General features: G+C 41.8%; 1 protein-coding gene across 4 annotated transcripts in view; it reads right to left on the bottom strand.

Moving 5' to 3' along the window:
- The window catches only part of CPEB1 (cytoplasmic polyadenylation element binding protein 1), an 88,760-nt gene that overhangs the window by 25,006 nt on the left and 48,530 nt on the right, over window positions 1–15,224 (bottom strand). For 3 of the 4 annotated variants that reach the window (XM_030317293.1, XM_030317294.2, XM_032593558.1), the window contains exon 3: window positions 82–270. In XM_030317293.1, coding sequence (XP_030173153.1) covers window positions 82–235 — 154 coding nt within the window. In that variant the 5' untranslated portion in view covers window positions 236–270. Of the gene's footprint in view, window positions 1–81; window positions 271–477; window positions 552–15,224 lie in introns of those variants that run through there. The other variant, XM_030317290.1, reaches the window with a different exon arrangement.

Here is a 15,224-nt window from a genome sequence, read left to right as displayed (position 1 = left end):
AGAACAACTGTTGCTGTGGATGTCTCTGCTCACCACCCCATGCGTCCCCCTCCCCCAGCCAACTCATTTTCTGGCACTCACCCGAGTGTGTGCTGCTCTGGGCTGAGGAATCGGAGTCCTGGGTGCTCCAGGGTCGGTCCCAGCCTGTGAGACTGAGGGACTGCAGGCCAAGGCACAAGTCATTTGCATCTGGGAGGCCCCGGGAAGAATCTTGCGCAGAGGTGGGGAAAAGCATCCTGCTCGTAACTGTTTCTTCTGAGTCCTGGAAGTCTGCTTTGAACAGGAGGACAGCAGAAACCCCAGAGTTAAGGGCTGTTTTCCCCAGTATTATCAACAATAAATATTAATAATAATAGTTTCCCCGAGCTCAAGGAGCAGACATCCAAGTCGGCCGGATGCTGCGGCCGCTGCCTCTGCACTTTTGGGGGCGTCAGAGCAAGAGCGGTTGCCATACAGCCCCCCTCCCCACATACACACCCCTATCCCGTCTGCATTACAGACTGGGCCAGCATGTGATCAGGCTGCTGATGCTTCCCGCTGCCAGTGACATCAGCCGGCTGAGCTGTGCAATAGAAAGCGGCATCATCCCTCACAGAATGGGGGAGGAGCAGGAGGGGACGACAGGGAGGAGACTTGCCTCCCCGGGAAAAGATAGCACAACAGCTACTTGGAACAGTCCGGGTGCAGTGCCGGTAAGTCAGGGTTCCGAGGCAGCGCCCTCCGGTCTCCAGCAATGGTGGCCAAGCGGCCCTGAGGCACGACTGAAGTCCTCTCCGCTGACAGCAAAGCCAAAGCAGTGACTGCCTGCTTGTGTAGCTCTGCCCTCCTGCCCCTCCCTTCCCCTCCCTCTGCTCTCCACCCCCAAACCCAAAAACACTCTAGTCCTGGATTCTCTCCAGCTGCTTGCTCAAGCCCTGGTTTTGCAGCCCAATGCAAAGCTTCACAATCCTGCTAGCAAAAATCTATGTGCTCCAAGTGGCCCCTGAGCAGCACCCTGACACAGCAGTGTTTACCACTGAGGGATGGAGTAACCTTCAGAAAACACTGCATACTGGGACCCTGGGAAACAACACCTGGTGCTCCAGGCTTGTCTGGAGCACATCACAGAGAAAAGGGGTCAGCTTCAGCAGAGGGAAGGGAGTCGCCAGGCTGCCCTCGTATGTCCCACCACCCACAGGCCAGAGTAAGCTCTGCCCTGACCAGGACAATCCCTGTCCCTGGTTCCTCTCGCCCCAACAGGATGGGCATGAGTCATGAGCAGCTCTGTCAGGTCCAGCCTCCCTTCCCTCGGGCGGCCGGACATAGGGACAGACTGAGGCAACACTGCTAAACAGTTCAGACAGACAGAAAGAAAAGCAACAGTCCCAGTGCTATTCCGCCCCTTCAGAAATCCAGTGCTCAGGAGCTCCCACCAGCCGGCCCTGCCAACGCCCTGTCTCCGGCCTTCCAGGAGCACTCTGAGCCTCCCAGCTAGCCAGCTGGGAGGCTCACCGATGCCTCTGGCTGCTGGGGCCTTCACTCAGGGGTCCTGCTCAGGACCAAGGCCCCACTTCTGTGACCACTCACAGCTCCAGCAACAAAGTACAGCTCTGCCCAGATATTCTGGAACCTCCGCCATTTCCTCTTTGGTGACGTGCTCTCCCGTATCAGTCCTCTGCCATCATGACCTGTAGTCACAAGGCCTCCTCCCCAGAAAAGAGGGTAGAGAGCAAAGGTCCCAGCCTCAGCAGGCAGGCTGCTCACACCTAAACCATGCTGGTGGCAGTACTCCGCCTCACCTGTTCTCCCATGTCATACGGGCAGTGACCAATACAGACAGGGTCCCAGGTGGGCAGAGGCAAGAAAAATACCATTAGCCACAGGATAAACTAGCGAGAACCACCTGCAGTACATACCCCTATGTCCTTGGGCACTCAGGCAGAGCTGAGAGGGGAGAAATGACCAGTCTGTGGGAGAGACTCCTCCCATTAGAGGTGGTTTTTTCTTTTTCTTTTTCCCTTCCTTTTTCTTTAGAGCTTTGCTGCTGTGTCATCCATCCACGTTATTCCTGTCTGGCTATAGATACTCTGCTTGCTCCCTGTCTGTGTTTGTTAAAACCTTGTTCACCACTGCACCATGTTGGTATTGTTCCCACCCCAGAACACTCCCTCCTGCTTCTCTAGGTCCACCCTCACACAAGCTAAGGACAAACTTTAAAAATAATCTACATGTACTAACTACAAAAACAATGCTGCCTTTAAAAACATCTATATTTCAGTACCTGTGCCCACTAAACCAGCTATCTATATAGTCCCTTCCACCCCACAGCGAGGCCACTTCTGCCTAGACACAACTGCCCCCACCCCACCCTGACCTCTAAAATGAGGGTATCTGTGTGCATGACTACCCCCATGCCTCTGGCAGGAAGGATCTAATCATCGACTGTACTCTTGCTGCCCAAAGTCTAGTGAGGAAGACCAGCAACATCAGCATCACCAGGAGTTTGTTATAAATACACAATCTCAGCACCCCCGAGATCTATGGAATTGACCTGCATTTTAACAAGATTACCAGCTGATATGTATGCACACACCAGTTTGAGCAATAGTATCTATACAACTTCCATAACCTTCCCATCCCAAGCTGACAGACCCAGGCTTCAGCAGCAGGGCTGTTTAAGGATACTGATGGCTACGTGCATCCAGCTCTGTGACCTGAACACAACTCTACTTTCACTCCCAGCATCCCCACCATAGGCATCACATCACCTCTATCCTTATCCAGACATCCCCCAGCCCACATTCTCTTCCAGAAAAAGGCTTTCACAACCACTGCAGGGTTCCTTCACTAGATCCTAAAATCAATGAAGGCCATACCCATTAAATGCTTAGTGTAGCAGACTGGGAAAAATTAAGTAGCTTTAAAAGTCCAACAGTATCTTACTTTGCTCACCAAGTCTTGCCACTGTGTGATCTCGGTCAAGTTACTTAGCTTCTGAGCATCTTTGTAAGGTGGCAACAGCAGATCCTGATTCTTTCAGGATCACATAAAACATCTGGTACACTGTCTGACACAAAGCATTTTATCAGTTTTCAGTAGGGTGACCATGTAATTTATCATCCAAACCAAGACGTTTTTGAGAGAAAGGAGGCAAATTTTAATAATCGTACCAGGACAAAACTTCCAGTTCTAAAAGAAGTCACAGAGATGTAAAGTACAAAGAGCATAAGGTAAAGAGTTAGTGATACTGTAGTAATGTCGTATGGTGGCCAACAGTGACTATACTTACTGTGGTGGGCACGGGGTCAAATACAGAATTGTCGAATCACTATGCTGTACACCTGAAACTAACATCATATTGTACATTAAACTACGCTTCAATTAAGAAAATCATACCAGGACAGCAATCTCAGAGATGGTAGACCTGGTAGGCATGATCACTCTTATCTGTAGCCTTTGTGTTCAGAAACATTTTACTCAAGAAACAGACTCTTCTTCTGAAGTAATCCCTACACCCAACATGGAGCTCAAACTCATGACCTCGAGAACAAGAGTCACACACTTTACCAACTGTGCCATCCAGTTGCCCCTCCAGAAACAGGTTACCCAAAAACGCTCCTTTCCAATGACTAACTGATCCCTTCTATCCAAATTTACCCCTTGCTGTCCACCTCTTCTCCGTGTATTGAAAGAAAGTTTGAGAAGTAAACTGTCAACACAGCCTAACATGCAGTGAGGTAAGAAGTCTGAAAAGCAAAGGCTAATTGTACTGAGCAAAAGCCTTTCTTTGCTTCTCAAGCTCACAGCAGATGCTGGACGGGGATGTGACCCTTTTTACTGGAGGATATTATTTATAATCTTTTGCCCAGCTCCATCTACGTACTCTCAAGTACTAAAAGGTGATAACTGGCACAAGATGATGTCATAATTCTTATTCTAAGGCAATCTAATGAACAATGACTTTCAGTTTAAATGCTTTTTCCTACAAATTTCCTTCATCCATACCCGTAACAAAGCTTCTGACTTAAGTTTCTTAATTTAGTTCAAAATTTTAAAAATCATTTCCCTTTGAAACTATCAGTTATCTTCTTTACAGTTAATCCCCCAAATTTCTTAGCTGGCAAACAACTCAGGGAAATAAGTAAATTGACCCAAAGTTCAAAGTTAGCCACAATCTCAACTAGAGCATCCCCTGGCAGACTCAAAATGCAGAGGTGAACCAGGCACCCTGGCTCCAGGGCTCAGAGTGGCCTCATCTCTTATCTTTTCCATCTTCGTAAGAGGCTGTCGTTCCTCTGATGACTCCTCTGCCAGCAAAACTCAGCACAGCATTGCTCAGGGTCATCTGCTGCCACCATTCTTGAGATCTGGAGACTAAGGGAAGACAAGAACTGTGCTATGAGGCCCTCACTTGTGAAGCCGTTAAGTTAGGAGGCTCCACTGTACAAAGGCAGATGGTGACTGCCAGAAGTTGGTTGAGGCCCATGGGACACCTGGGTTGGCTTCACAGAACAGATGAATCGCAAGCTGATCCTAGGAAAAAGATCTAGTTCCATGAGGAGGTAAGGTCAGCAAGGTGTGTTTGTACCAGTGGAACCAAGACACGCAAGTGAAGGATGTCTATGGACTCTTAAACAGGAAATAACAGGCTGAAGGGTCCAAGATGAACCAGAGATCGGAGCTCAGAAGGCCCATCAGGGAGGCCAGGGATGAGAGGGAAGAAGAGCTGAAGGGAAATATGTTAAATGGCACAAGCAGACTACAAAGCTGCATCTATCTATACCATGATTAGAACAATGTGAAAATTCTGTCCATTGATGGAAATTTTGGTAAAGAAACAGAAAAATATGAACAGCTACTGTATAAGGTCAGCAGACTACTAATGGATTTTCCTTTAGTTAGTGTACAATTATAACAATGCAGAATAAAATCCATCCTGTCCTGTCTTTTCCCTCTTTCAACCTAAGCAGCACACTATTATAGTTTGTTTAGCAACCACACTCGAGCTCTTTTACAAAATCTCAACTTTATCCCCAAATTCCAGGCTCTGGAAATAGCAGAGATAGGACACTGCATTATTTGTTCCCATTAGATTCTTTCAAAAGACTAGCTTTATAGTCAGCTGAATCTACTTAAATCAATGATTTATGGTTCTTAAGGTTTTAACAAGCCTATAAAGTAGCATTTCTAAGAATGTATTTCTAAAAAGACTGTCTGAAAGACAATTTTCTCACACAAAATCAAAAAAACCAAAATGATGATTTTGGAAATCCATCTTGGCAACTTCAAGAGAAAGAACAAACGTGCAAGAAGTCAGACATCTGTCAAGATCATTTCAACTGCTCTGTTTGTACTTCGGCCCTTAACTACTCATATGCCAGGGAGACTGCAAGCTTCTCCAGAGCAGTACTCCCCAAACTTTAAATGACTTGGGAATCTTTTTAAAACCTGATTCCGGTTCAGTGGGTCTGGGTCAAGCCCAGAATATGTGTTTCTAATCAACTCCCATATTATGTCGACATTCCTGGTATGCTGGCCACACTCCGAGCAGTACAATTTTAAAAGGGTTTTTCTACTCCAGATGGTCTCTTCCAAGTAATTCTTACCCCACTCTTACCCAACACCACTTTCCTTCATGGTGTTCATTCTACTAAACAAGTACCTTCACTGGCTCCCTAATGCCTCTCGTATCAAAGCCAATCTTCAGGCCCTGGCTTATTAACTTTCTCTTACACTAGTCACCAAACATTAAAGGCTAAGCTAGATTTAATCACAATTCCTCAGAAGTTCACACTCCAGAAAATAATTTATCGTTAATCTATGTGCTGATAAGTGAAACAACAGGTCAGATGAGAGAGCTTGCATGATGGCTAGGATACTCTGGAAAAGCTTACAACATGATTTAACCTATGCATTAAATTACATTACAGATGAAAGTATGAGAGACAACTGATTTACTTTCTACGACCCATCAGAAAAATAAGATCATTGGCTTATTTTAGTCTTGACTGTCTTTAATAATCTTCAAATTCCACAAATTGTTTCAATAATCAAAAGTGATTTCTACAATATTCCTTAAAATGAACATTAATGTTTAGATTCTAAAATATCATATACCATGTTCACATAGTAGAAAATTCAATATTGTTAAAAAGTTAATTCCCACCAAAGTGATCTATGTGGTTAGTGCAACCCCAATGAAATACCTGGCCTTTGAGCAATTCAGTACGGAAAGACTTTTTAACAAATGGTCCTCAACTGACCAGACATCCACATGGGATAAAAAAAAAAAAAAAAAAAAATGAACCTTAACCTCTTACCTGACACCATATACAAACATTAATTCAATATGAATCCAAGAGATCTAAAAAAGGTAAAACCATAAGGCTACTCTAAGAAAACATCAACTGTCCTTGTGACTTAGGGTTGAGGAGTACACAGATGCATAGGTTTCCTAAGGAAGACACAAAGTAATGGTCATTAGAAAAAACTTTTGATACATGGGTCTTACCAGAACACTTCTGCTCATCAAGACTCCATTAAGAAAATAATGACAAGCTATGAAATGGGAGAAGATATCCGCAACCATATCTGATAAATAGCTAGTATGGACAATATAAAAGAAATCTTAACTCAAAAGTAAAGGAAAAAATATTTTCAAAAAGGCATAAAATATTGAAAAGGCATTTCAAAAAGATACATAATCAACAGGTCAGGAAGCACTTGAAAAAGTGCTCATCATTAGTCAAAGAAATGCAAATTGGACCACAAGAAACCACTACGTACCCACCAGACAGCTAAATTTAGAAAGACTGGCTCCACATTTTGCCAACATTTAGTGTTGCCGATGAGATCTTTCATGCATCATACATGCAGTACAATCACTTTTGAGAAAGGTCTGTGAATTTCTTACACAACTAAACAGACTATTCTAGGACACAGCAATTCCACTCCAAAGTATTCAACCAAGTGGGATGAAAGTATGCTTTTACAAAAAGGTCTGTTCATGAATGGTGATGGTCTTATTCATAATCACCAAACCTGGAGACAGCCCAAGTGACCATCAACAGAAGAATAAAGTGTGACACATGTATATACTGGAATATGACTCAGCGATCTAAAGGAATAAACTACGGATACATGCAACATAGATGAATCTTAATTACACTAAAAGAAGCCTTACATAAATGTACTTTTACCTGAAGTTCTAGAACACGCAAAACTCATATGATGAAATGAAATCCGATGGCTGCCTCTGGGAGAGGCAGCAGGGCCGTGGAAGGAGCTGACTGGGAAAAGGTAGGAAGGACCTTTGTGAGGGGAGGGTAATGCACTACAACTGACGGGAGTCCAAGTCAGGTGTGTGTTATTTGTCAGGATGAATCTCATGATCCACAAAGGATTTGTGCATTTGTGTATAAATTTTACCTCAAAATATTATCAGCAAATACTGAACATTAATGATATGCACACTGAAGTTTTTTTTTTTTTTTTAATGTTTTTGAGAGAGGCAGGGAGGGAGGGAGAAGGGCAGAGTGAGGGGGACAGAGGATCCAAAGCCAGCTCCACGCTGTCAGCACAGAGCCGAATATGGAGCTCGAACTCAAACTGTGAGATCATGACCTGAGCCAAAGTCAGACACTTAACCAGCTGAGCTACCCAGACGCCCCTGCACACTGAAGTATTTAGAGGTGAATTATATTCACATTGGCAACTTACTTTGAAACTAATTGTGAAAGGTAAACAGGTGAAAAGATAAATGGTTAAGGGGGTAAATAAACGAATACGTTGTAAAGCCCACTGACAAGATGTTTACCATAGTATCTAGGTGAAGGGCTTTATGGGTGTTCACTTCATAAATCATTCAGCTTTTATGTATGTTGGAAAATATTCATAAAAATACTGGGTGAAAGCGAAGTCAGGCTTTTTCTGACAAAAGGCCAAGTCTGATTGAACTGATTGGTTTGACAATAAGAACAGACTTCATTAGATTTTATGGTTGACATTTTCCATAAGTACAGCAAGTTAAAATCTACAGACCTAAGGTTTTTGACAATACATACTTTACGTGAGAAGATAAAACACATCTTAAGATACTGTGCTGGCAAAGGTGTATTTTTAAATTAACATTAATTTTCTCAATCCTTTAGGTAAATTAAGGTAAACAAGGTCTCTAAGTCAAAGAATGATAGACATAGTTGTTACCTAAAATCTTCATGAAGCTCTCTTGGTACACTTTCAAAAAACTGAGAAATTCAGTGACTGATGACTTGGGTAAATCTTTTTGCAAATTAGATGGTTTCCAGTTCCTTGTTTGTCACAAATACGAAGGAGTAAATCGAACTGCCAGCAAGTACAAGACTAAAAATAATGACAGATGTCTAACTTTTTGCTTGGAACTTGAGGAGTTCAAACAATTGAGACATGCTGCTCCAATTAACTCCTTCATTTCCCATCTATTTATGTGAACAAGTTTACTCAGAACACAGATCTGGAAAAACAAAAAATAGGAATATATATCGTGTTGAAAACCCCGAGTCATTCCAGCAATAAGTGAGTCATCCAAAATTACATGGGTTTTTAAATGTCCCATCTCATTAAGAAGCATTTCCAATAAACAAAGAAAACTTTATGAAAATTTGTAACATTTAGATGGTCTTAATTGCCCCAGCAATCAAAGGCCACAGCAATCCAGAACACCTACAGCCTTTTACTCACAGAAAATAATTTAAGATTTCTATTTATGTACTGTTTTTGTTGCAGACAAGTATAATGTAATCAGCCAAAGACCCGTAAGTGTACAATATTACATTAGGATAAAATTCTGTGGGAGAAGCAGACTACAAATATGAGGAAAGGAGAAAAGGAATAATGAAAAATTTTCTACTGTTAAAGAATGGGTTTACACATTTTTAAATAGAGAGGAGGTATCAAATACCTTTGATTTCCACTGGATACATTTTCACTTAAATGATTACTTAGGTATCACATTAAACATGCAAGAAGTATATTGTATTTTTAAATTTTGTATGTTGTATTTTAAATTATTAAAATTTTTTTGTTGTATTTTTGTATGTTGTACTTTAAATTATTGTAAATAATTACCGTGGTAAACTATACATCAAATTTTACCATTTTAGCCATTTTTAGGTATACAGTTCAGAGGCAGTTAAGTACATTCATATTTTTATGCATTTACCACCACTATTGTCAGAACTTCATCTCAAATTAAAACTCGGTCCCTGTTAAACCAACTCCCCACTAGCCCCATCTCCAGTACCTGGTAACTACTTTCTGTCTGTATGAATTCAACTCTTCCAGTACCTCACAGAAATGGAATCACAGATTATCTGTCCTGGTGGCTGACTTCTTTTACTTTGTATGATGTGCCAGGTTCATCCATGTTGTAAGCATGTATCAAAATTTCCTTCCTTTTTAAGGCTGAATAATATTCCACTGTATGTAGAGACCACATTTTGTTTCCTGCTCAACTGTCAAGGGACATTTGGGTTATTTCCACCTTCTGGCTATCGTGAATAGCACTGCTACAGACACTGGTGTACAAATATGGTTTCAATTTCCTTTTGTATATACCTCCAAGTAGAACTGCTGGATCATATGGTAATTCTAAATTTTTTTTATTTTGGGGAACTACCATACTATTTTCCATAGTGGCTGCACCATTTTACATTCCACAGTGCACAAGTGTTCTAATTTCCCCACATCCTCACCAACACTATTTTCTTTCTTTCTTTCTTTCAACAACCATCTTTATGGGGATGAATTGATGGTATCTCATTGTGGAGTATACTGGTGGGTTGTTTTTTTTTTTAATTAATGGGATGTGTACAAACAATTGTTTGAATGCTGTTGCTGCCTAGTTCATGAATCCCTTAGACCACGTTTAAAAAAAAATCTCCTCCACACCAGGATTTTATTGAACAATTTTTCTTCCTATGCCTACCAAGTGGTCCTTCAAGGCAAATGCCATCTTCCTACAGGATTTTGCTTCACTGATCACAGAGATAATTCATAGATGAACATGTGACCCAATCTGGGCCAGAATAACCCATTTCTAGGACATACAGATGAGTCCAGGCATAGGGACAACCCACACCAAGCTAACTGGGAGTCCTTTTTTGAATTTTCCTATTTAGATACAGTGGAGGAAGAACCATTTCCTAGCTTCAAGATGCTAGAGGATGTGAACATAACCCCTTACTCAGGTAATAGGCAATTGTGCAAAAGGAGAAAATAAAACCCACACTTGGAGAGAGAGACAGACAGGATCTTGGCAAGATTGAAGGCCCTGGATTCAGTGTCCTTACTTCGTTTTCCAGTCATTTCTTCCTATTCCACGAAGTACATACCAAAAGACTTCCAACAATTCTCAAATTTTGCCAAAGTTAGTTCTAATCAGGTGTTTGATCCGTTGCAAATAAGAGCACCGTGCAGGGATGCCTGGGTGGCTCAGTCGGTTAAGTATCCAACTTCGGCTCAGGTCATGATCTCACAGTTCGTGAGTTCAAGCTCCACATCGGGCAGTCAGCACAGAGCCTGCTTCAGATCCTCTGTCCCCTTCTCTCTCTGCCACTCCCCCTGCCCATGCTCTCTCAATCTCTCACTCTCAAAAATAAAAATTTAAATTTAAAAAAGATTAAGAAGGGGCGCCTAGGTGGCTTGGTCGGTTGAGTGTCCGACTTCGGCTCAGGTCATGATCTCACGGTCCGTGAGTTCAGGCCCCGCGTCCGGCTCTGTGCTGACAGCTCAGAGCCTGGAGCCTGTTCGGATTCTGTGTCTCCCTCTCTCTCTGCCCCTCCCCTGTTCATGCTCTCTGTCTCAAAAATAAATAAATGTTAAAAAAAAATTAAAAAAAAAAGATTTAAGAAGAGTGCTCTGCATAATTCAGGTCCTTTATCAAGGACTGACCAAACAAATAATTACTACATGCAGGATGAGAACTCTGGGACAAATGCCCCCAATTCCCTGCCACCAGATGAGAGCGAATCAATCACAAAGGATCTAAAAGCACACTTGGTTAAATCTCCCACCCCCCAACTGGAGAGCAAACAAGCCCCAGAGAGGGTCAAAGTGACAAAGCTACTAAGTGGAAGAGGTGGGATCCAAATCCAGGATGAACCTGCTCTACTGCTTCTCTTCTATCCTGGGGCACTTTCTTAGGCCCAGGTCTGCACTCATACATGTCCCAACTCAAATTCTTGGGTGCCTGGGTGGCTCAGTTGGTTGGGCATCCGACTTCAGCTCAGGTCATAATCTCATGGTTTGTGGGTTCCAGCCCCGTGTCGGGCGCTGTGCTGAAAACTTGGAGCCTGGAGCCTGCTTCGGCTTCTGTGTCTCCCCCTCTCTCTGCCCCTCCCATGCTCATGCTCTCTCAGTAATAAATAAAAAACGTTAAAAAAATTTTTGAAAAAGAGAATTAAAAACGACAACAACAACTTGTATTCTCATTTTCCACTTAGGCCCCTGTGGAGTTTTGTACTAAAGCCACCTCTTCCTATCAAGAGATCAATTCTTACAACTAGCTTCTCTCCACTCTTATTACCATCCCCCTCCCCCAATCTCTCACTTCTTCAGCAAAATGTCAAGGTCACATTCTGGTGCATCCAAGATTCCCCTGCCAGGTGTGTGTATTATTTTTGAAAGTGACAATTTAGCTTCTTCCCAATGAAAAGAGCCCACCTTATTCAAATCCAGCTCCACCTCATCTATGGCTCCCGGTTTGGCAGGTGCTCCAGCTCTCGGAGGCTTGAGTCCAGAATACCACACGCTGCCAGAGGGTGTGCCCAACTGTATATAAAACTAGCCTCATGTAAACACGATGAAATGATGCTATACTGTTCAAATCTGGGGTTTACCTTAAGTTCCTTAAACACGACACCAGACTGGAGACCCCTTACAGTGCGAAACCACAACAGAGCTAGAAAATATAAAAGCTAGTGATGTGAAAAGAACCATGTGCTTTCATATACTATGGAAAAGTAAACTGGTACATTTCTGGAAGGTAATCTGACATGTGCACTCAAAGCTTTGAAAGATACTTATTTGATTAAAGAATTTTACTTCTAGAGATTTATTTATTCTGTGTCCAAATAACCACAGATACAGACAAAAGATTTAACTTTAGGCACTTCTACTAGTGTTTAAAACAGACACCTATTTAAGCAAATAATCTCTAATAGTTCGAAATTCTTAACTTTTGTATACAATGAACAATTTGGCAGTCTGCTAAAGCCTATCGATACTAAGATTAATGTTGTTCAATATATAAAATAGTGATAATTTTTGAAGTAATGAATATAAAAAAACATTTTAAAATATGTTCAGTGACTGTAAAGAAGTCAAATATAAAATGTCTGACCATCCTAATGAAGATTATCATTACCAAAGTATTAGGCCTTGCTAATATTATTGTGATTTGTTGCCAGCATTTACAACAGCAAGAAATGCTACACTTCAGATAAACACTGGTGAAAATAAAGATCTGTTCACCTGTCCATGTTACTAGACTCCCTGAGTTCTATCCAAGAATCTAGGGTAAGAATCTCCTATTGCATCTATTTACACAGTAAAACGCTATGTAACCTTGACAGAGACATAGAAAATTAATGACATTAAAAGAAATAGAAAAAAAAAAGAAATAGAAAGCGGCAAATCACTATACAGTGTATTCAGAAAGCTTTCGTTTTAATAAATATATACTGTATCTATGTTAGAAAAATACTGGATATGCTAAAATGTTAACCGTTATCTCTGACTAGTGGGATTACACAGGATTCTTTTCCTTCTTTCTGTTTCCTTCAAAATGTTTTACAATGAACATATTTAAACAAGGAAAACATACAGCTTATTAAACAGGGTAAAGGTAACTTAAAATTTAATATCCCCTAAATAAATTTGAAAAAATTTCTAAGAATTTTTACAAAGAAAAATCCCTATTAAAAGATTTTAAATTTGACATTAGGAGTTCGAGGACAATACAAAATTAGGATAATTTAAAATACAATAAGCCATAGAACATTAAAGATATAAGGGACTTTGGAATCCACTTAGTCCAAGCCCCTCACTTCACAGCAGTAACACTCTCTCCAAGTGTGAATTCTGGCTTTAACCATTCACCTCTGCACAGTTCCCTTTCATACCATAGTTGTATTTCTTTTTTAAACTTTTTTTTTAACGTTTATTTATTTTTGGGACAGAGAGAGACAGAGCATGAACGGGGGAGGGGCAGAGAGAGAGGGAGACACAGAATCGGAAGCAGGCTCCAGGCTCTGAGCCATCAGCCCAGAGCCCGACGCGGGGCTCGAACTCACGGACTGCGAGATCATGACCTGGCTGAAGTCGGACGCTTAACCGACTGCGCCACCCAGGCGCCCCTGTATTTCTTTTTTAATAAGAAATGAGTATAACACCTACATTCAGAAGTTGGGATGCACACACTACAGTGGGAGTAATTCTGCCTGTGATCAAAACATCATGGAGACTTAGCTTTGAGCAGCAAAGCCCTGACCCTCCAGCAGATGGGGATGGTAGCACACAGGCCAAGGCTTGCAGAAATGAAACGTCACACTCCCTACTTCATAAAGTGACAAAAAGAGCAGAGTTCGTGGACAGGCTCTAGAACACTCTCCTAGGACCTTTCTCCTTCCATGGACTGGAGTGTCAGGGCTGCTTCCCCCTTCTCAGCAGAGCACCTCTGTACTCAACTCTATACCTCAAGTCCAAGCATTGTTCTGCCTTCTCTCTGCAGACAGTATCACTTGGAGCTGGCTGAGAAAGTAAAAGAGCAGGAGGGAGCAGAGCTGGACACAGTGAGGGACAGACATAAAGGTGCTGGCATCCAGTGTGTGCCTACTCTCCACTCCACATCTGTGATCCTGCCCTACAACAGGCCCTGTAGAGATTATTTTTAAATAAAAATAAATAAATAAATAAATAAATAAATAAATAAATAAAAATTCTGGTAACTTGGGTGTTATTGGAACACTTTTAAGTAAGGTTCAGAACTTGAGGACGTAAATCTACACTTCTAACTATGTATTATGAAACCTAAGTACACATCAACTACTTCTGATGGGAATTTACATTCCAATCAAGACAGGCTGTGAATGCGAAATCTAATGTAGGTCATTAGAATAAACTGCATATAATCTTGCAATAAATGTGTATCAAATCATGCTATACACCTAGTACTAATACATTATACATCAGTTATATCTCAATAAGAACTTTTTTTAGTTTATTTAGAAAGAGTGTGCACACACGCTTGAGAGAAGGACAGAGAGAGAGAGGGAGAGAGAGAATCCCAAGCAGGCTTTTGCGCTGTTAGCACAGAACCTAATGCAGGGCTCCAACTCACAAACTGTGAAATCATGACCTGAGCCAGTATCAAGAGTCAGGTGCTTAATTGACTGAGCCACCCAGGTGCCCCTGATAAGAATTTTTAGGGGCCCCTGGGTGGCTCAGTCAATTAAGCATCCAACTCTCAGGTTTTGGCTCACGTTGTAAATCAGTTTAACAATACACTTGAAAAGTATCCTTCATCAGGGAAATGTTAACCAACCTTCCCCTACTGGGACAGGAACCTTTTTTTTTTTAAAGACTATTTTTTGGGCACCTGAGCCAGCCAGTGTTTATAGTGTGGAGCCTGCTTGGGATTCTTTCCCTCCTTCTCTCTGCCCCTTCCATGCTTGTGCTCACTCTCTCTCTCAAAAAAAAAAAAAAAAAAAAAAAAAAACTTAAAAAAAATAAAAAGATTTAAAGCATTTTAATCCATGGCACCATTTGTAAAGAGCTTTACTTTCACGTATTATTTTCCTTTAAAAAGAAAAAAGGCACATTAAACAAATCTCTCCGAATTTTGGTCACAGTAAGAAGTTATCCAAGTTAAATTTTGTCTAAAACAGAGGGATTGCTGGTAAAACCACAAAGTCAACTGATGTGCCTCAGGATGAACACTTACAAGTTAGTCTGTACTTTTTTTTGAGAGAGAGAGAGGAAGGGAGAGCACCATGGGGGAGAGGCAGAGAGGGTGACAGAGGATCTGAAGCAGCCTCTGCACGGACAGCATTAAGCCTGATGCAGGGCTCGAATTCACGAACAATCAGACTATGACCTAAACACACTCAACTGACTGAGCTGCCCAAGAGACCCTTAGCCTGTGCTTCTGTGTTCAGTGGGAAAGAGTCCAAGGACAGAGGTTCAAAGTGGGGTCACAGCTATTCCAA

The sequence above is a fragment of the Lynx canadensis genome, chromosome B3 (genome assembly GCF_007474595.2).
Source record: "Lynx canadensis isolate LIC74 chromosome B3, mLynCan4.pri.v2, whole genome shotgun sequence".
Lineage (NCBI taxonomy): Eukaryota > Metazoa > Chordata > Mammalia > Carnivora > Felidae > Lynx > Lynx canadensis.
The sequence above is the reverse complement of the archived record's forward strand: the minus strand, read 5'-3'. Positions and strand labels throughout refer to the sequence as shown.